This window comes from Sander vitreus, chromosome 3, assembly GCF_031162955.1.
Source record: "Sander vitreus isolate 19-12246 chromosome 3, sanVit1, whole genome shotgun sequence".
Taxonomy (NCBI): domain Eukaryota; kingdom Metazoa; phylum Chordata; class Actinopteri; order Perciformes; family Percidae; genus Sander; species Sander vitreus.
Window position 1 is genome coordinate 20,204,958 of NC_135857.1, and position 22,732 is coordinate 20,227,689.

A 22,732-nucleotide genomic window follows, 5' to 3' on the forward strand; every position below is an offset into this window, starting at 1 on the left:
AACTCAAATGTGTATATTTTTTGTACGATACCATACACAGGGGTGAATAAGTATTACGGCCCTTTACTTCAGTAAAAGTAGCAATGCCACAGTGTAGAAATGCTCTGTTACAAGTAAAAGTTAAACTTTACTTAAGTAAAAGTATGTAAGTATTTTCGCCAAACTTAAGAGTATCAAGCAGTCCTTGTGCAGTAAAATGGTCCCTGTCAGTGTTTTATACATGACGTTTTTGGATTAATATTACTGCTGCATTATTGTGTGTTACATTTAACTGCTGTAAGGTTGTGCTGATTTTAACTACTTTATATACTGTTGAGTAGTTTAAACTACAGCAATGCGTCATGTTATGTAAAATCATCATATGATTGTAGCATCACTGTCCTGTAAGAACCACGTATCTCTAAAAAGTCAACTTTTCATGAAAAACGTTGATCACAGCTTTGTGACAATATTTTCCAGCTAATTTAGCTAAGAACATAGGAGGATTTTCTCAACACATAAAGGAAAACGTAATTTAGTTCATCAGAAAAACTCTGTGGAGATACATGGTTTTCACTGGAGTACAATGTAAGTATATATTATAAATATAATAATTTGACTTAAGAGTAAAAGTGCAATATTTGACTCTGAGATGTAGTGGAGTTAAAGTATAAAGTTACAAAGAATGGTGCTAATTGTACTCAAGTAAAGTACAAGTAGGCTTGAATTTGTACCTAAGTACAATACTTGAGTAAATGCACTTACATTCCACCACTGATCATCCAAACATGAAAACATTGTCGACCTAACTCATGCTTTTTGTCTGTTTTCAAACTGATCTCGTCCGCCCCTCAGCTTGTCCCAGATGGACGCATGGTGCAGGCTGTTCCAAGGAATGTGACTGTTTTCAAGAACATTCTACTGGCTGTGACCCCAAAACAGGGAGCTGTTTCTGTAAGGCTGCATACCACGGCCCACAGTGTGAGAAAGGTATAAACACTTCACAAAACATCTATCTCATGTATTCAACTATACAGACTCAGCACGCAGTTTCCGATCCTCGGAATATAATGGTTACGGTTCGTGTTTAGATACATTTTATCCACACATTTTTAGGTCAACTGCCTAACTTGCACACAAGTTGATTCAGTGGATGTATTACAACGGTTGACCATTTCACTGCTTTGAACATCATAAAGATCTGAGTGTATTTCTTGGTGCAGTAATAGGTGTCTAGTTGCGGTAATATCAGTATAGCTAAAGGGAAATACACCTGCGGCCATGCTGCTTCCTTGCACAGCAGTTTTGATGTAATGGTCTATAATGAAAAAGCAGTTTAAGAAGTTGCTGTGACTCTTAAAGACAGAATTAAGTCAATCCTAATAACTTGTCTGTCTGGAAGGGACCAGCCTGCATAGTTTCACAAAATGTTTGGACATGTGCTTTGAAATTGTCCTTTAATTTTTGTTGTGTATTAGAATGTGCGCATGGCTTCTTTGGTGCACGCTGTGAGCAGCCATGTGACTGTCCAGGTGGAGGGTCATGTGACCCCAGGACCGGAGAGTGCAGCCAGCGGTGTCCTGCAGGCTTTCATGGAGACAAATGTCAGCTAGGTGAGACAAAAATCTGTTTTTAATGGGGGGGCATTGTGCATGAAACTATACATGTGTTAAGGTACAAGTGAAAAGGAATGTAAGTGTAAGAAGCACAGTCAAGTAACATTTCTTTCAAACATCTGGCATACATCATGAGATCCTTTTTTACCTTTCAAATAGCTTACAGTGAACACAGAACTGCTAATGTATGATGTCCCCCCCCTCAAGGCTTGACTCCACAGCGCTCTCATGTGGCCATAACCTTTATAGTAAAGGATCATTGTCTCACTATAAGCATGTGTTTGGATATGTGAAGTGCGTGGGCTTGCACACTGACACATGTGTCTGCATGTGTGGTTATTGTTTGCATACTTCATGCTTGTTTGAATGCCCTTTCTGAACACAAGTTTTTATGGATGAGTTTCTGAATTTCTCCACCTTTGTCACTAACTTTTTCAATGTGCCTATAAATCTTTCTTAATTCTTTCCTTTTCAATTCATTTTCTGCTGCCTTTGATGGATTGGGTGGATTTAGTGGATGAAATAAATAATGCTTTCTTTTTTAATTCACTTGGCCAGTGCAGGTGCTCTTTTTATTACTAACTGTACAACCAAAACATTAGGGTGCCTCCACATCAGGGTGTCCTCTGGCTGTTTACTCTGCTGATTGATGGGAAGCTCAACCCTCTGTGTTGTGATCTGGAAGTGATACTGAATATTGTTCAGGAACCTCTGGTAAAAACATGACTTTGTGTCTCTGTGGAGTGGACTAAGATAACACAGCAGAATGACAGTATGTCAGAACTAATGCACAGTCCAGGCCTGGGCTGGCTGAGTTTGTCAAAGCCAAATAAAAAAAAAGTAATCCACATTTTCTGGATTATATCTATCTGAAGTTGCAGGCCAGGTCATGACAGGGGTAATTTACTTCAGTTACTACTGCAGAGGCTATTTGGCAGAGGCTGAATAAATAAACAGAAAATGATTGAGTATCTCTAAAACTTCCCTTCTGCACTTCTCTTTTTGCAATGTTTTGCAATCCTGTCTTGTGCTTTGTGTGTGCGTTACACACTGTGACTGTCGTTGCCGTTTTTAATGTTTTAATCTGTTGTTGTTAGGCTGCCAATCATGGAGCTATGGCGAGAGCTGTCGTCAGACCTGTGACTGTGAAGGAGCTCCTTGTGATTCCGTAACCGGTCAGTGCATCTGTCCTTCTGGAAAGACAGGACCCTCCTGTCGCAAAGGTAAATTAATTTTGTATGCTTTTTATTCCCATTAAAATTCGGTATTAGTTTTAGAAAATGTTAGCCTAATTATGTTGTGGCAGACTATAGAAAATGTGATGACCTGTGATTAAGATTGAGGAAATGTGTGTGCTCACTGACCTCAGGATTGTCATTAGCCCACTGAACCGCCAGGATGCATTATTTCACTGGTTCTCAAATGGGGGTACGTGTACCCCTAGGGGTACTTTGGAGTACTGCAGGGGGTACTTGAATTCTTTGCAGAAATGCTAATTTACAAATATGCATGCATAATTCCTAAAATAATTATACTATAATAATGAATGAATTAAGTGATGGATTCTTAACATTTGAAATGTAGTATTTAAATGTTTCTGTTTAAATAAGGTTGTTGTTTAGTAAATCTATCACTGTAGGCGCTGTATTCTTCCTCTTTATAGAGACTTCTTTTTGCGCTGGTTAGGGGGTACTTGGCTTTAAAAAGCAATTCAAAGGGGGTACAATATTCAAAAAAGTTTGAGAAACACTGCATTATTTGGTGCCTGTCTAAACCAAAACAATTCCTTTGCTTTGTAGCTTACTTGCCATTTAATAAATGTATCCCCCAAAACATCCTAAGACTTTAGGACTTCACAGAGAAATAACTAACATAAGTGGCTTACTGCTCACTTAAACTGAAAGATACTTGTTGCTCCACAGACTGCCCTGATGGATTCTGGGGGTTGATGTGCCAGTCATCTTGTCTTAACTGTGGGATTAGAGGCTCCTGCAACAAGCAGACTGGTTTGTGTGACTGCAAACCAGGCTTCACTGGCAACCTCTGCCAAAATGGTGAGTTTTATTCCTATTGAGACTCAAAAAAACATTTTTAATGTGATTTTGTAGACTTTTTAGGACCATTAATTAGTATCAGAATGTCTCAAATAAATACATTTAACAATAGTTGAATGATTGTTTGAACTGATATATTGCAATGTGTTTTAGTGTTTAAAGCAATCTGAACGTCATGTTGTGTACAGAGTGTCCCCCAGGTTTCCATGGACCAGGCTGTTTGAGGCGCTGCTCATGTCATCCTGATGCCACTTGTGACCCACAGACTGGACGCTGCATCTGCCCTCCTGGCAAAAGAGGCCATGACTGTGCAACATGTAGGAACTGTAATTATTCTTATAAAAATGATAATGGAAGACTATACATATTTCTCACTTGAACATTTTGCTGACCTTCATAGCATGTGAATCCGGTTACTGGGGCCAAGAGTGCCTCAGTAAATGCCAGTGCAAAGAGATCTGTCTGGGCTGTGACCCGGTCACCGGTCAGTGTTTGTGTGAAGCCGGCTTCACCGGTGACCACTGTGAAAAGAGTAAGTTAATTTCAAGTTTTAAAAGATATAGTTTGGTAAACACTGCCACCATGGGGTGATTGTCGCTTATGACATCTTTTGAGCTCATTTACAATCCTGAAAGCAATTTCCTGGATATTTTAATTTATCATATAATATGTTTTATTTTAGTAATTCTTTTCCAGGGACTTTATATACTAAATACTTTGAGTAGCTTATATATGGGATGTACCTCCAGGAACTACATTTAGTACCAAACATGTTGCCTATTCCATGTGACCTGAGACTGAATTTCTGTAGCCGACTACATTTGCTTAGATGCTTAAGATTATAAGATATTGTTTAGCTAAATCACTCTTGATCTCTGCCTCATATGTTCACTGTTAGAGTGTATGGCTGGCAGTTATGGGCAGGGGTGTGCCCAGCAGTGCCAGTGTCAGAATGAGGCCCTCTGCGACCATGTGAGTGGAGCCTGCACGTGTTCACCTGGATATGCTGGCACCTACTGTGAAAAAAGTAAGATTTCTTTTGTTTGTAATTAGTGACTATATTATACCATTCCTGATGGTATCTTGTGTGAGAAAAGTGAAGCTATACAAACTTTTCTATTATATGTGGAGTCACTTTAACTCCCCTTGGCACTTTTTTATTAAACTCTTAGGAACAACACGGTTAATATGAATGCACATGAGGGTATATTTTGACTTAAGTGTGTCATTTTGGCTCCCTTCCTCAAATATAAAACCTTAAGAATATATAGTGTTCCTTATGTTTTATTAAATCTAAGGACACTCTCTCCATTACAGTTGACATTACTGATCTTAATACACTAGAGGGCGCCGCAGGACATTCTTCAGATTGTTTTATTTCTTCCACAGTTTGGGTGAATCATCACACATATTCAATGAATCATCAGATTGTCCATGTAATGTCATAAGCAAAACCATTTTAAAACCACACAAATCAAAAGATATAATTTGTATTAGTCATTCTGGGGTAGATGGACTGTATTTCATAGGTTGCTCTCTTTTCAAGCATCCTGCAATAGGAAACTCTTCATGTAACAAATATTCTTCTCATCATTAGGATATTTTTATTGAACTGCAAGACATACCAACAGTCCAAGCGTCTTAACAATGTAATATATTTGTTCTTGATTATAGTCTTTTGACTTGAAGTGGCCTCATGTTATTACAAAGTGTAAGATTTAGTGTAAGTGTACTACCAGCAGGCCCAGAAATTCATACCACCTCCGTAGTACACTGGGCATCGTAAATCATGGCCATGTCACACTAGAACAGAGCTTCACATCCCTAGTCATAACAGTCTAATGGCCTCAGGGTAGACGTCACTCTGATTGGACGTCGCTGTGGAAATAAGGCTATCGGTCTGACCAGATTCTGTTTTCTGAAGGCCTTTTCTCCTCAAACAGAGGTGTCCAGTTTCTCCGTCTTCTGCTGGGCCTCTTCCTTCAGGAGAAGTCAGGAAGAGGCCTGTGCTGTGAGAAGGACCAGATCTCTCTTAGTTCATCTGTTTCACAGAATTAAAATGGAAAGAGAGGACTTTCCTTTTTAGTGTTTGATTGTAGGTGGGCGATTTCAGTCCACACACCGGTTATTCATGGAAATACTCAGAAAGCTTGTTACTATGGCAAAATGCATAGTTTCATTGAGCATTCATGTGGTTGATGCTAAACATTTCAGTCGGGTTTTGTCAGAGGAAACGAGCTATTGTGCTGACATGGGTCCTACACACCACACCACTTCTTCCATTAACGTGGATCGTGCTCCATGTTCTGGTCTGCAGCTTTGATGTTTGCATCAAAATAGTTCAATCGGTCGCAGTAAAAAGAACTTTGGCATTGAACATCCGCGTTATTGTCGAACAAACAGGCTTGTTTTGTTGTTGTTGTGTTGACCTCTTTCAGTGTATAGACCCTGAATGGCACCAGGAAGTTCTATTCTGTGTTCTCTCTCTATCCGCTCTATTTCTGTGGTCTGCTCTCCCCGGCTGTGTGGTCCCTGGACCTGCTTTATGGGCTGACAGCAGTGGCTCTTACACAACCAGGGATCTGGAAATAATCCTCCTGTTTTAAAGAGCTCATTTAGTCTGGAGATGGAGTCTTTCAGTGATGGCACAGTGTGTGTGTGTGTGTGTGTGTGTGTGTGTGTGTGTGTGTGTGTGTGTGTGTGTGTGTGTGTGTATGTGCGTGTGTGTGTGCGTGTGTGTGTGTGTGTGCGTGCGTGTGTGTGTGCGTGTGTGTGTGTGTGTGCGAGCGTGCGTGGACCGAATCCTCTGTGCCTATACCCATAAACAAAGACTCAGAGGGAAGAGTCTTCACTTACAAACACTTGCAGACACTGTCCTAATATCAGATGACAGATTGCTGCTCTTTGGTTAAAATGGAAACCGGTCGCCCCCTGCTGGCATAAACAAATAATATATTGTGTATTTCAGAGTTGTAGGTATAGCCCCTGAAGATTTACTGTATAGAGTTTGTGTGCTGCAGTAAACTTTGTCTGCTGCATTTGAAAAGGAAGAAAAGTGTTTAAACATGTTGAGGTGATTACTGTGTGAAGACCTCACTCACATCAATCATCACTCATTTAAGTTTTATGGTAAAAACTTAAAAACTTAAAAATATGTAAGTTTTACAGCGTAGATGCGTTGAGCCCCTGTATCACTGGTAAAGAAATGTTGTTTCAGAGTAACATTCCTGAAACAATTTTCCACAGAGACAGAAAGATGTTGCCATGGTGTCAGCAATTATCATAATAATAAACAACACACAGTAAGCCAGTGACTTTGCTACAGTCCTAATGTACAGCTGGTTTAAAATGACAGCATCCTCAGTGGGCTGGCTTTAATAACATCGCAGTCTAACCACTACAGAGGCAGGCGAAAACGTCATGCTGTCAGCGTGGGAACACAGCAATGGTCATGCCAAAAACTGCTGAGCAGGAAGGATACTTTTCCCAATTTGAGATCTTCAGGGAGAATAAGGAAGAGTGGGCAGCATCATCAATTGGAGCAGGAGAAGGAGGGTATGATGCATAAACTGTAGGGAAACACCCTGAGTACTGTGGCATTTAGGATACACAATCAGAACACAGAAAACAGAAGAGAGAAATGTCTTCAATGGATGTCAGTCACTTGAACTTAGGCAGCATTCCTATAAATAAAAAAACAGAATGGTAGAACATTTGCTATTGCAAAATACAACTATTATGCTGGAGTTAGGCTGTGATCTCTTCAGTGACAAATTGAGGGATCAAAAATAGGCTTTGAATAAACAGTCATTCTTTCCTGCTCTGGTGAAGCCATGCTTACAGATAATATTTATATCCCGGTAGTGGAGAGTCTTATTCATCCCCGTGCCTCTGGCTAGGTTTATGTGGATGGGAGGCACTATGTTTACCAAACTCTCTGAGTGTCAATTGGCTCTATACACACTAAAACAATTTCTCTGTCTCTCCTTCAGAATGGGAATAGTCTCGCATAAGCAGGGATACTGTAGGTATGTGTGCATGTGTGTTAGGGGGGCACAGTAACCTGGCTTTGTTTTCCTGTGTATTGGTGCGGCCTGTTGACTCAGCAGGTGCTCTAATTACCAGCTCTCTGTGCCCCCTCTACCCCAGAAAGCGAACGGCCTCCGAGCTGCCGTTGACTTTGATGTGGCCCAGATCCACCACACATGTGGGACATGAGCTCACTTAACGAATGCAGACGCTCTGCAAATGAACAGCCGCAGCGTGGTACTGCAACTTGATATTGGTATTTTCAGTAGGTGGTAAGACAGAGAGGGAAAGTAGGAGGAGGAGAAGAGAGTGAGAGATGGGGAAGAGAAAAAACTAAAAAAAAGTTTAAAAGAAAGTTGGCATCTAAACCTTTTCCTCTCCTCTTCTGTGAAGCTGCCAGTTCTAACCAGTCGGATGTTTTATCTTGGCCCACAGTGTGCCCGGACAGCTTTTACGGTCTTGACTGTGGCCAGATGTGCGAGTGCAGGAACGGTGCCCACTGCCACCACATCACAGGAGCTTGCCTATGCACCGCCGGCTGGGCAGGACCACACTGCATTCTGGGTAATGGAAGCCACATCATTAAAACGGGGTGTGAGGGAGGCCCTCACTGCAGCCCATCACGACATCCTCCCCTTAAACACAACTGTGTTTGTGAACAATTATCTCTATAATGAGACATTCCCAATTACTTTTTTTAGGGATGGGTGAGGGTGGAGAAAGTAAGGACAAGAGTGCCCTCTGGCATACACAGTTTAATTGATGTCTATTCTGGATAAATGCACCCACACATTTATAGCGATCAACATTAGGAAAGAGAGAACATAACTCGGAAGACTCTTTAGTAGCTAACCAATCTGTGTTCTCATGCTAAAGTTTCATGCCATTGTTTTAATGAATCCAGTGAAATGCCCACTAAAGTTCTTAGTCTGTCATTCTGCAGTCTTATTCAAGACTTTCCTCTTGCCACAGCCATTTTGTGGTCCTAACTACTAGAGCCAGAGTCAGCAGAAAGCCACTTGCATGACTTAATGATGCATCTCTGTCATTAGCGCACTTTCCTCTTTCTTAGACTCCAAATGTCATCTTGGACTTTGATCATTTAAGAGAAGTTTACAGTATGTGTGCTGAAAATGTCTCAGAATGTCCTTTAGCACTCTAGTCTCATACTTACAGCTTACAGCAAGTACAGTTGCATTTGCATTTTAAGTTAATTCTGAATATGGTGTGTATGTGTGTGTGTGTGTGTGTGTGTGTGTGTGTGTGTGTGTGTGTGTGTGTGTGTGCGCGTGCATGCATGTGTGTATGTGTGTGATTGTGTACTTGTGTCTGTGTGGTTTGTGTGGGTAGAATGCCCAGACGGTCATTTTGGGGAGCAGTGCAGTCAGACCTGTGAGTGTCAGAATGGAGCCAGGTGTGACCACGTCACCGGGCGATGCAGCTGTGCGGCTGGGTGGACTGGAGTCAGCTGCCAACTGCGTGAGTAGCTCATCACTTAAGTAGCTAATCAGTCAGCATGACAAACCCTGTCAAAGGTTTTGCTGCTGTTTTCTTAAAGGGCAACACCAGTGGGTTTGTATGTTTAAGCTCATATACTGAACATTACTTATACTTTAACACACACAACTGTTTAACAAAGCATGCTGCTGTGTTTTGGAAAGTTGGATGTATTTTGTCTGCTGTTACAGGCAACCAGTGGTTTTAATTAATTTTCTTGGGATAGTTAGTTAGTTAGTTAGTTAGTTAGTTAGTTAGTTAGATCAGTTAGTTGACTCTTTAAACTTGCTTGACAAAATGATTGCAGACAGATGTTAGTTTACACCACTTAAGCAATTTTTAAAGAGTGTGACAGATTATTTTTGTATTTTACAGAAAATAATGGATAGCAATGACTGCCTGAAAATGTTAGAAAAAAATACACTCACAAAGACAATCTACAATTGTATATCCTGTATTCAAAAATGGTCAAGGAAAAACTGTAAGGTAGAAATTTTGTAGTCTAGGAGACACAATTTGTAAACACACTGATATGGTCCTTTAAAGGCACTATTCAAATCATAATGTCAGAAGTTTGAGATCAGTAGATAAAACCCTTGGTTTCTTGCATTGGTATAAACATTTGTACACAAAAATGCAAAAACACACCTCAGGACTCAAAATATGTATGATAGTTGCAGGTTTACTTATCGAATGTACGTGAAGTGGACAGTGTGTCTCCTAATTGTCGACTTTATGCTGTCTTGTATGCAAACCCATACACTAACACCTTATGATGATAGGTGATTAATAGACATGACCATCGGGTATACTGAGATAGCCGGATGGACATACTGTTGGACAGAGTCTTATTATAAATGCTATTTCATAATCAATGTCACATTGATATATAATATTTTCATTACTACTAAACTTTTATACAATTGTCTACATTATTTTCTTAATCTTTATGTCATTAACTCTCTATGCTGTACTGTGTTACGTGTGTGTGAGTTCAGCCTGTCCTGCAGGACAATATGGGGAACACTGTTCTGGTCAATGTCTGTGTCGAAACCAAGGCTCTTGTGATAGCGTGACTGGCCAGTGCTCCTGCCCGCCTGGCTGGACTGGAGCCGCCTGTGAGTTAGGTGAGTCCTACAGTACTATGTTTTACATTCTGAGGAAGCTAACTAAGCTAAAACAAATGACTCTTTAAACCCTTTTGTATTTCTGAAATAAATAATTTCTTCAATGCAACTTCCATCTGAGGTTTCCTTTCCCTCTCTCCTAGAGTGTGAGGAAGGACATTTTGGAGAGAACTGTACCCAGGCCTGCAGCTGTACGAATGGAGGGAAATGTGACAGAGTGATAGGAAGATGTGCGTGTCTGCCTGGTTGGACAGGAAAGCTCTGTCATTCAGGTGACTTTACATCAGCACTGATGCATCACAGCATATCAGTTCGTATTTGGGATTGCCAGAGTACACACAAATTATCTCACCTGTCCCACTGAGATGTACAGATACATAGCTTGCCAGCAGTTTCTTTCTGTGCTACATTTGATAACATTTCTGTCAAGCAGCTGCAAAACAAAAGTGAAGCTCTACTTACTCATGCGATCATAAAACTTGCTGTGTCAAAACAAGTTGTGCAATTAGCCTAATAAGGATAAAAAGTGGACTTTTCAAAGTCAAGTGTTTTTCTCAGACTCAAATGTTGTATACTGAACATGGAAGTTTGTGTGTTTTGTCTGAAGCCTGTTCTAAGGGATTCTTTGGAGATGGCTGTGAGCAGAGCTGCGACTGTGTCCATAGTTCCAGTTGCCACCATGTGACAGGCCTCTGTGAGTGCGAGCCAGGCTGGAGGGGAGCCAGGTGTGACAAACGTGAGTGTGTATAGGACCGAGGAAATTGCAACAGAATGAAAGGGGCAATGAGGCGAGCTTTGAACATGAGAGCAAACTGACTGATGTGTGCCTGCATGTGTATGTGTACGCCCAGCCTGCCTTCCGGGGTCCTACGGTGCTTCCTGTGTCCAACGGTGTCAGTGCCATGCTGGAGCGTCCTGTCACCATGAGACGGGGAGTTGTGGCTGCCCAGCTGGACTCACCGGGCCTGGCTGTGAGAAACGTAAGAATAAGTAGTATAAAGTATAAAGATTTGAGGCATTTTGATTTGCTCAACTATAAAAGCTAAACTCAATTCTTAACATCTTTGGAAATGTACCATCTCACAAATGTCACTTATGTATAACTAGTTACTGAGAAAGCCTTGGCACAGCTAATATCACTGTCATGCATTTAAAACCACTTGATTGACATATGTGCCTTGTTGATAGAAACACTGTTCCCCCAAAACACACCACTCCCATCAGGAAGGAAAGGCATCATGGGAGTGAAGTGATCACCAAGAATCATTCCGTTAATACTGATTAAAAATGTCCCCTGGTCCTCCTGGGAAAGATTACCATTTATTCTATTCCAGGAAATGCACTTTACAGAGGCACTAAACCCTCACTGTCACAGGACTTTATGCTAATGTTTCATTATTTAGACCGTGCCCTTTAGGACTGTATACGAGCAGCTTCGCTCACCACTCCTTTTACCTCCCCCCCCACCACCTCAGCTCCCTTCCTCTCCTCACACACTCCCCAGACATCTGATAAATGTTACACACCAGTTGCCAAGTAAAACAGAAGGCATTGTTTTTGTCTCCTCGGCGGCGGATAAGGGCCTTTGGAAGGCAGACATGCATAATGACAGCGCCGTAATTGCCTCTTTAGTCTGGAGTCCTTTCTTATCTGTCCCCCACGCTGCCTGCTGCTGCCTGACTGAGTAGCTGAGTGCTGCAGTCTCACCCCAAAACATGTTCGGTTCACAGATTCATCTTGTTGGCTATGACTGATTGTCTGTGGACTCGGTTCATTATTGTGATGAGCGTTTACGTATATACTATGCAGAAAGGCTGTGTGAAAGAATGTCCCTCTGCGTCCATCGGTGATTGAACACCAGGGAAAGTTGTTGGGAGTTTTGGTTTTGTTACAGTAAAAATGTCCCAGTACGTATGTTCACGTACAGTAATCTGTTCAGTAATCTGAGGAAGGAAAGCAAAACGGCTCTTTGTTCCCACAATCTACTGTAACGTTTATCTATATTTTTTGCCACAGATTTATATCACTATCGTACCAGTTACACTTTGATTACAGTTATGTAAAAAAAAAAGTATGTTATTCTAATCAAATAACCCTACTTTATTAGCTAGCTAGCATTAGCTTGCCAACTAACATGACTGTAGTTGTGAAACTGTTAGCAAAATCAAGTAGTCTAGCTAGCATAATATAAAGAAAAGCCTGATATTTGTATGATTTATAATTTGATTAGAAACACATTACAAATCAGTATTGGATTTTTAAATTTTTATTTTGAGCAAATTAGTAGATAGTATATAGTGCATTCCTTTATTCACATTATGCTGCAGCCTGAAGCTAAAATGGTTTATATTAATTTTCCCTCATCAATCTACATCCCATAATGACGTTGCAAAAACAGGATTTTAGAAATGTTTGCAAATTTAATAAAAAGAACAAACTCAAATATTACATTGCCATAAGTATTTAGACCCTTAACTCAGTAGGCCTACTAGTTGAAGCACCTTTGTCTTCTTGGGTATGACGCGACAAAGCATTGCACATCTGGATTTGGGGATTTAAAGCCCAGATCGGTGCAGTGTTGCAGCAAGGTTGGTCCTCGTGGAAGTTTCTCCCTTCTCCATATATGATCTCTGGAGCTCAGCTAGAGTCAACTTTCTTACCAAGGCCCTTCTCCCCCGATTGCTCAGTTTGGCAGGGTGGCCATCTTTAGGAGAGTTCTAGTTGTTCCAAACTTCTCCCATTTAAGATGTCACTGTGCTCTTGGAAATCTTCAATGCAGCAGACTTTATTTTGTAGCCTTCCCCAGATCGGTGCCTCAACACAATTCAATCAGGAGAGACTTTGTTGCACATATGCAAATATTTATTTGTAAGCTACATATGCAAAATATGAAATGTACAAAGTCTTTGGAGATTAGACTCCATCATATAAAATATATATGTTTTAAAGGGGTAGAGAAACCCAGACATATTCCCCAATGGAGTCTAGACACTGGTGGTGGTGGTGAAGGAGCACGAAAACCGGATCGAAGGAGTCGATGGGAGCGGTCAGCCGGAAGAAGACCCAGGGTGCCGTGGGTGAAGATGACTGGAGGTGGAAGGGGAGGAGGAGGGTCGCACTCTTTCCTGAAATGACAACTGACAGCCGCAGAGGAGAGAACAGATTTAAAGCAGGGATGTCATGCTGTGGTTGGCTTGTCAAAAACATGGCCGATACTGATTGGCTTAACTGAAAAGTGAGCCAGTATATTGAACAGTGTATTTTCAAATCACCTATGCATCTACAGCATGGGTTAAGGAAAATCTTTTTTCTTTAATTTCCCTACAAATCATATGCCTACTTCTTTCTAAATCTCATCAAATGGCCCCACTGTTGTGTGTATATATGATATATTTCTGGATGTATCATCTTAGCCTGTCCTGCTGGCATGTTCGGGCAAAACTGCAGCCAGCTGTGCCAATGTTCAGGAGACCAAGAGCAGTGCCATCCTGTGACTGGGAAATGTAGCTGCTTACCTGGTTACTACGGGGCACGCTGCGAGATACGTAAGTACACTGATGATTATCTGCTGTCAGTTTGGACTAATATGAGGCTTGGCTAATATGCCTTTAGTTAAACACGGTGTTGGGAGGGAGAAATGTGGTAGCAGTGTACATATTTGGCCTCATTTATAGATTTTAATTGATGTCAAAGTCATTGTTTATGATTGACTGTATAATGTTCATATTTTTAAATAAAATAAACTTAAAATCTCAGTCAAATAACATAACAACAATGACCTTGTTCACGCTTTTTCATTCTCTTTCCATCTCATCACTATGGTTTGTCTCCAGGATGTCGGGCAGGGACCTTTGGGCCAAACTGCAAGTCCAGATGCAGCTGCATCAATGGTGGTCGCTGTGACTTCAGGACTGGGACTTGCTACTGTCCTCCTGGCTTCATTGGAGCTGACTGCAGCTCAAGTGAGTCAAGAAACCTCCCACCTGTTTGCACTCTAGAATGAAGAAGAGTCTTTATTATCATTATTTGGAGTTTTTGTTTTAGCTGTGTCACTTCAGCCTCATTGTTGTATTAGAAAATGCTGGTCAACCACGACTGAGGCAACCCACAAGGCCTTTAAAAAGAAGATATTTATCTTCATAACTTTTGTGTGAATAAGGATGTTATTATTTCCGCAGGTTGTTCGAGTGGGTACTATGGGAAGGACTGTGCTAAGCTGTGCTCCTGTGGGGAAGGAGGGCATTGCCACTCTGCAACTGGGAAGTGTGTTTGTTCCCCTGGTAGAATAGGACAGTCCTGCCAACAAGGTAACGCTAAACTGATGTCTTTGTTTGTTTTGATCAGCTATCACACCAGTCCTTGTTGTTTATATCAAACGTTGTAAAGCTTACTTGGTGCTAAAATCAACATCAAAATCTAATATAAAAGCAATGTATTTGCAGGGGTTAAGATGTACAGTAGTGCTAGTTAGTAAAAATAGCAAATTTGTTAAACATTAAAACAATACTACAAAAAGTACTATTAACAATAAATGCAGGTTTTTGTGGGGTTTTGGTATTAAACTTTTTTTTGAGGCAAGAAGAAATCACTACTAAATTACAAGAGGCAATTCATTGTTCAACTTTGAGTAAAATGTATCACAGATATCAAACATGGTTTGTATCGAGGTTTTTATCTTTTACCCTTTTCTTGAGTATACAAAAGGTTACCAAAGAGGCTGACGTGCATCATTGGGAACCACTGGCCCTAATGAGTTCTTCAGAAATAGGAGGCCTAACTAGAAAGTGAGAAACAAGCACTAAAACGAGGGAGCATTTCTCAACATTTCTAACTGTATATTTAAGTAACAAATTCTCCATTTCCTTCGTGTGAGGCCTCTGATGATCACAGGACTGTTTTCCACAGAAACAACAGAGGCAGAGTTTGGCTTTTTTAATCTCTCCCTTTATCAGCAATTCAGCTGGATTGCAAGTGGGGATTTCCATCCCTGCTTGCGCTAAATGTTCTCTTCTTTAGCCTCCTGCATGTACTTGGACATACCACCTCTTAAGTTCCTCTAGTTGAATGTTTACAGAAACCTATAAGTAGCTCGTTCTCTGTGTTCCGTGTCGCTGGATTTGGCAAGGAAGCAAATAAATAAACAGGAAAAATCAAAGACTGCTTGCTTATTGTTTTCCCAATCTAAATTATCCAGAGAAACATGATTATTCTTTTATATCAGTGCCAAATTAGACTACTTTGCCATCTCTTAAATGAACTGTTCATTAAATAAACATGAATGTGGGTAGTGCAATCTTGTATAAGTGTGTATGAAAGAGACGGATAGACACTTTGCTATGTGTGTTGTCTGCGTGTTACACCCATTGGTGTGATTGCTGAGTAGAACAGAAGGGCCTGTAGTTCATGTCTTGTCCTGATATTTCCTGAATGTTTCTCAAGCATGTCCTAGGGGGCGCTACGGCCTGCAGTGCAGAAACACATGCGGCTGTCAGAACGGGGGTCTGTGTGACCCCGTCAACGGGTCTTGCAAGTGTGGACTGGGCTGGATTGGACGCCACTGTGACACTGGTATGACTTCACAGGCAATAGACACAACAGAAAACAAACTAAACGGTATTCAGTTCATGGGAAATCGAAAAACAACAACAAACAACACAACTGGTAGAGCAAACTCTGCTGAACGTTGGAGTTGTTTACCTCCTGCTATCAGATGATCCACTTCAGTTGACAGTTCAAAAAAACAACCCACACTCATACCACCCATTTTTCTTCCGTTTTATGTTGTTATTTTATGTCTGTTTTTTTATTTTTTTTATAGCTAACAAATGGTAATAATAGGCAATCAACCAATATGACCCACCATTGTAGGAGACTTTTGTTATTGATCGTATGTCAGCTTTATTAAAAGTTTCCATATATGAATCATATTTGCACATTCTCATAATAAGATTTCTGCTACATTATGTTGCTTGTAATCACAGTTTCTTCATAAAAAATAGCTATGTTTTAACTTAGATTGTGTGTGTGTGTTTCTAGCATGTTCACAGGGAAAATACGGTGTTGACTGTGTACAAGACTGTCCATGCCTCAACAATGGGACCTGCGACCGTTTTACTGGTACCTGCAGCTGTACTGCTGGATACTACGGCCACTCCTGTCAACACAGTATGCAAACATTCATTTGTAATACAAAAGGAAACTTGGTGATAAGGTTGCCAGTGGCCTCACTGACATTTCTGTAAAAGTTCTCCTTGTGAAATATGTCTGTCACTTGAACTTTGACACAACATGATTACATGACCATTTTTAACCGTAAGCTGAAACAAGTAGTGTTCACCTAAATTCAGTGTCTTGTGTCTCTCTTAGGATGCTCATCTGGGTTCTTTGGAGTGAACTGTGCCCATACGTGTGACTGTAAAGTGGGGCAGTCATGTAACCATGTGACAGGCCAATGTGTGTGCCCACCTGGCTACTATGGTCCCCAATGCCAAAGACGTAAGTATATACAGTATATGACTATATATTTATATATATATATATAACCATCAAAAAGGTTAACTATCAACTAAAATCCATAAAATGACATAATATTTTCAGTGGGCTGCCAAAAGTGTCAAATGGTTAAAAAATCACTAAATGTATAATAAAATTGATTGGTTTTGATTGGATGAAACTAATTTTAAGTTACAGTCCCTTTTAAAGATAACATATACCTCATCTTTCAAGTATTTTATAGTTTAGGGTTCTGTTAAGCGGAACCACAAGAAACAGAAACACTATTAAGCACATTAATTAACAGCCACCTGGATACCCAGCTGCAATAAGACATGGGCAGAGCATGAGCATACATGAATAAGAGATCCCCCCCCCCTTTCAAAAAAATGAGTTGGTGTGAGTGTGTTCTGGCAGGCAGGCAGACAGACAGGCTAGTAGGTAGGTGGGCAGGCAAGCAGCCTAGTTATTTGATGAGAGACAGGTGTTTCCCCACTGCTTAATGCGTTCCTGTTACATCCTTGTGCCCTCCTGCCTGCTCGCAGAGCTCTCAGACACAGTGTGAGCACCTAAATGGCCACTTCAGTCCCAGCAGGAGATATGACTGAGCATTGCAGAGCAGCTGTAAGGCAGCAACAGGCTCCAGAGACAGACCTGGCTCTTATCTAGTTACCTATATGCATGTAACAGTTAATTGTTATATTTTGTATTTTCACAGGCATTAAAATATTAACTATCAAAACACAAACGTAGATGTTAGTGCAAAGCCTACCTTTTCCTATCTAAAAAAGCAAGTTCCTCAGTGAGCCAGTAGTCCATCCTTCTTGCAGTATGTAGGGAAGATGGTTATGTAATTAATGAAGACAATACTTACAGCTGCAGTAATACAACCATGTATTTGTTTTCAGGGTGTGAATCTGGCAAGTTTGGATTAAGCTGTGGACAGACATGTGACTGTGTTGGAGAGGCCCCATGTGACCCATCGACCGGACAGTGTCTCTGTCCCCCAGGAAGGACAGGACAGAGATGTGAAAAAGGTAGAGCTCAGCTTGAGTGAACCACACTTTCATTAGCATGACTAACTAAACTAAATGAAAAATAAATGTTAAAATGCAGTGAGCAGACATTTAGAAAACACCCCCTCTATCCACATGTGTGTGTTGTGCACACTCTTTCCTTTTTAAACCCTTCCACTGTCTTTTCTGTCTTAGCCTGTGGTGGAGACCGTTTTGGCCCTGACTGCTCCCTGCCATGTCAGTGTTCCCATAATGCCCGCTGTGATGGGCTGAGTGGGCGATGCCTGTGCCCGCTCACCTGGCTGGGCCCCACCTGTAGTGAAGGTAAACCTATGCTCCCATTGCCACACCTGCACGCACACACCCTGACACACACACACACACACACACACACACACACACACACACACACACACACACACACACACACACACACACACACACACAAGGTCATGGGCTGTAAAGCTGAACCAGCTTTAGTGAAATACTGTGTCTTGAAGTGCGAGAGGCTGAGCCCCATCACTCTGTATGTCACCCTGTCTCCCTCAATAGCTGCTCCTGTCTCCTGACAGTTATTTTAATCTGCACCCAGCATGGAGCCAAGCTTGAGGCTGTCTTCGTTTTACCTCCTCAAAGCCAAGCACACGGGAGACTACGTACCAGTTACTTCTCCTCCAAAACCCCCAGAACATTTGCTTTTGATTTTCAAATAGTGCTGATGTCTTCATGCTTTTTTTCTTCTTCTCCCTTTTCAGCACTTCTACACCAAACCCCAGGACCGTTGAACTTTTCTGTGTCCCAAAGAAAGAGAAGAGCAGGCAGCAAAACCACATAACCCAAGCAGAGGTGCAAACTCCAGACTGGACATTCAAACACAGGGCTTGGCTCTGTCAAGCATTACTCAGTTCATCTTGGTAAAGGTGATGTTAGTAATATTATGTTTTTGTGAAACTGGTACACAGCTGTCAGAAACTGGCACTGCATCACTGAGCCTGGAGCTCGAGGTAATCACCCAGTAGACCTGGCATGTGAGGGGCCTCAAAGGACCATAAACTCTTAACCCACCCCAGGACTATCTAAGACTTAAAGTCCAGGGTTACACAGACTTCTTAGCAATACCCATAAATACCTGCATCCCATTTGTGACTATTGCTGATGGAAAGAGGTTAATTTGCTTTTCAGTTTTACATTTAATGTGCTGTTTGGACAAGACGTGATTGAATTTGATACTTTCTTGTCACTGGAGAGCCTTAACAACCAATATTTACTTCTTTTTTTATGTGTGTCCACACAAAACTTGATGGTTAGCGTAACAGAAGGCCAAACATATTTCTGGTGTAATTTAAATGCCTCTTTACTTATACTAACAAAATAAAACACCAAGATCCATGCATACAGGAACTGCAGGCAGGTGAACTACAAAAATATGGTCCAATAGCAGAGCCATAAATGTTGAAGTAGGGGATGTTTCAAAATAAAAATGACGTCCGGACATATTTTGAAATATAAAAACGTGCTCGGTAAATGGTCATTTATGTCTGGTATGGTTTTCCCACAAAAAATTCAATTACTTTATTAAATTACATACTACTCTTTATTCAGAAGTCCAGAATCTATTAATTGCAAAGATGTAAAAAAAAAAAAAAAAACAGTGTTTGAATCCTCAGCAAGACTTTATGTACTTCACTTCCATCATAGTAACCCACGAAACACTGAAAAGGCCTAGGGAGGGAATCGTATCACCTTACGTGTGTGTTTATTCCCATACTTTAATTTGTTTCTAAAATATTATGTTTTGATTTCACACATTTGCCTTGTATTCTTTGTGAAACTGCACCATTTCCCAAAAGAAAGTAAAAAAGTTGGTTTACAAATTATTCTGAAAAGATTTTTTAAGCTATGGGACTCTTTCACAAGAATAGATTCACCTTAACTTATTTTATTGTCCATACACCTTTTACAAAGTCTATAAAGATATTGTCATCCATAAGTTCAACATGGCTCTTGGAATCTGAATGAACAACCTTCATTACCAGCGTTACGAACACTCTTCATTTATTAGCATTGATCATGGGTTTTATTATTGCAGTGCGGCGTGCTGGTCGCAGAATACTGCAGGCAAACCTTGCACACATTGCACTTCTTTCAGATCTGTGTTGATTGAGTCAGCAACTGATACAGAGTTTGGGAGTCTTATAGAAAATCGAATTGATGTTAATATTTTTTTCTGTGGTACCTGTAGACGTTTCTATGGCCGCACAATATTAAAAGCCGTTTTTTTTTTTTTTTTTTTTTTTACAACAAGATAAGTCCCATATCACTACTGCTATTCTTCACCATACATTTGATTTAAATGAGTTTCTTTTATGCAAAAACTATATTTGTATTATATCTCAGGTTAGTACCAGTTGTATCTGTCATAACCTACTGTGCTCATTTCCTGGCATAACTATGTCAGTGGTGCTACATTGATACATTTTGTTTGTGTATAATTAAAAAACTAAATTTTTACTGTTGTCTTTTCCACGGTCTTTTTATTTCATCCATGTGTCTTTGTCATCTGTGATTGTGCTTTGACTGAATCAAAAGAGAAAAAGAGCCATGATTCAAATATATAATGACAAAAACATATGTGGACACCTACTTTTAAATGTCTATTTCTGAATTGTGTGCTTTGAATGCAGCGTTGCATGGTATTGATTTCTATGATCCCTGGGTGGGATTGGAGGCTGCAGTAAGGTATGGAGGTAGAGAGAAGGGGGAGGAAGGTTCCAGCTGTCATAGAGACCTATGGGATCCTGTGTGTGTGGATATGTCAGTGTGCGTTTTTGTGCGAGGCTACTACCAGGCATCTCTCATCAGCCAGAGAAGGGTCAAGCATTTAGACCATGCCTGCCTCCCTGATAGTAGTCTAAAGTGGGTGGGGGTGTGAGAGGCACCTGAGCAGGGTACACTGGTTGTGTGAGGTGTGTGTATGTGCCTGTTCTTCTGTGTGTGTGGGGGGGGTGTCAGTGTCAGAGAGAGAGCGTGCTCTCCCTGAGGCATTTTTCAAGTGCACTGGAGCATATTCTCCTCTATCGGCCAAAGGCGGCTGTGGGCTGGCAGAGGCAGGCAGGTGCCTGGACCAAACATGCACCCCATATCCAGCATCCCCGGGGTGAGTGATGGGTGAACGGTCCCGCTAGCGGAGGACGAAGCCCCCCACACCCACTCTCCGGTGTGGCTGATGGATGGGGGGCCGCTCCAGCTCGCCCTGCGTTGTGACAAGCAGCAGATGTTCTCCAATAATGTTTATCGGCCGGGCCTTCATCTTCAGATGACACACACCTGTTTCCAGTCAAACAGGCCCAGAGAGGCCATCCATCCATAGAGCCGTGGGTGGCCACTGCACCACTAGATCAGCCTTCCACACATAACACTGGGTGCCACAGCAGACAGTGGTGCCACAGATGAACAGCTGGCATGGTAAGAACAAGAAGTAGTTCTGATGGAAGCCAAACCTAATGTATGCTTACCACGCTGCCCTGTTGCTCCAGTCTTGTATTAGTAATACTCCATAGATACAGTATGTAGCAGGGTTTTCTTTCTTCGATTTAAGATGCTCATAGGAAAAGGAGCTGATTCATCATTTTGGTTTACTCAAAATGATCTCAGCACTTTGAAAGGCACTTTTGTTTTAAGACAAGCACAGGAACAAAGACGCTCTTTGTGCTAAAAGGCTTTTGGAGGGGAAAAGGCCTACTGTTGTATGCATGCTGGCTCATCAGGAGTGCAGGAGAGAGAGAGAGAGTGCAGGAAACTGCAGATGAAATAGCCCGTAGCCGGTAAGATCGCATCATGGGTACTTTTTCGTTGTAATTAAGCATAAGCCACTCTTTGCGAGAGAGATTCTATCACTTAACTGCCATAGCTTCAAGTCCCAAAGATCATTTCAGCCCCTCTGCGTTGAACCAGATCTCCCAGAAGGCCACTGTGTTTTGAACTCCAGCTGACAAAGCTGTCGGCTCAGATAAAAGAATGAGGGGGAAATCATTTCAGCACGTCCTGCACCATTTGTTAGGTTGTTGCCTGGAAAAATAAATGTTAAATGTCATGGCTGCAAAAAGATACATATCAAGGAACTCTCCCACACTCTGATGTAAAGAAGGCATCTTTGGTTTGGATGTGTCAGCAGAAATGATCACATAATTTATTCTAACAAGAAACTAACCATATATATTTGTGTTTGTGTGTGTGTGTGTGTGTGTGTGTGTGTGTGTGTGTGTGTGTGTGTGTTTGTGCGTGTGAAATGTTAAAGTTGAACTAGATATAAGGAGGTGTACATCAGTATAATCACCACTGGGTGGCACTCATTATGGAAAAAGCATGGATTCAGTGAGCGTACCTCTGAGTAAGTGAGTGAGTGCACATGAATACATGGCTCATAATAATATAATTAACATAATAAAGTTTATACATTCAGAGTGGCTGATACAGAAGCATACCTTTTATGATTAAATTGCTCCAGCAGTACCAAAACCCCTAATCTGCTGCAAACACTCCATGACTCGGAATGCAGCTGAAAGGCCCTGATGAACTACTTTCTAATCTACTCCATGAGCAAAGAATGAGATGATTTCAATAACAGGCTCCAAGTGGTTCTGCCACCACGCCTGTCGTGATTAGACTCGTCATATTGAAACCATGTGCACAACTGCTCTGCTCCGTCCTGGTCTGGGACTGTGTTGAGTGTCCATCAATAACACTAATGACCCGTAGCCTCCAGGGAGAAAAACAAACAGTGTAATGAAACCACAACCTTAAACTCTGCTGCTTTCTAAGAGCGAGGCAAATACAAGAAGATAAGCAGAGAAGAAGAAGAAAAGAAGAGAGACTGAGTAGCCTGCAATCATCTGCTCTGCATACACACTTAAGGGAGGACA

At 41.2% G+C, this 22,732-nt stretch overlaps 1 protein-coding gene across 1 annotated transcript in view; it reads left to right on the forward strand.

Annotated features, from left to right (window-relative positions):
- Positions 1-20,269, forward strand: part of egfem1 (EGF-like and EMI domain containing 1) — a 60,738-nt gene extending 40,469 nt beyond the window's left edge. Inside the window, exons 17-38 of the mRNA XM_078246454.1 lie at positions 835-969; positions 1,458-1,592; positions 2,693-2,818; positions 3,518-3,649; positions 3,838-3,966; positions 4,050-4,181; positions 4,548-4,676; positions 8,114-8,242; positions 9,029-9,157; positions 10,174-10,302; positions 10,446-10,574; positions 10,910-11,038; positions 11,154-11,282; positions 13,716-13,847; positions 14,136-14,264; positions 14,481-14,609; positions 15,742-15,870; positions 16,339-16,467; positions 16,669-16,797; positions 17,703-17,831; positions 18,006-18,134; positions 18,566-20,269. Of these exons, the coding sequence (XP_078102580.1) occupies positions 835-969; positions 1,458-1,592; positions 2,693-2,818; positions 3,518-3,649; positions 3,838-3,966; positions 4,050-4,181; positions 4,548-4,676; positions 8,114-8,242; positions 9,029-9,157; positions 10,174-10,302; positions 10,446-10,574; positions 10,910-11,038; positions 11,154-11,282; positions 13,716-13,847; positions 14,136-14,264; positions 14,481-14,609; positions 15,742-15,870; positions 16,339-16,467; positions 16,669-16,797; positions 17,703-17,831; positions 18,006-18,134; positions 18,566-18,645 (2,807 nt within the window). The 3' untranslated portion in view covers positions 18,646-20,269. The remainder of the gene's footprint in view (positions 1-834; positions 970-1,457; positions 1,593-2,692; positions 2,819-3,517; positions 3,650-3,837; positions 3,967-4,049; positions 4,182-4,547; positions 4,677-8,113; positions 8,243-9,028; positions 9,158-10,173; positions 10,303-10,445; positions 10,575-10,909; positions 11,039-11,153; positions 11,283-13,715; positions 13,848-14,135; positions 14,265-14,480; positions 14,610-15,741; positions 15,871-16,338; positions 16,468-16,668; positions 16,798-17,702; positions 17,832-18,005; positions 18,135-18,565) is intronic.
- Positions 20,270-22,732: the final 2,463 nt, after the last annotated feature.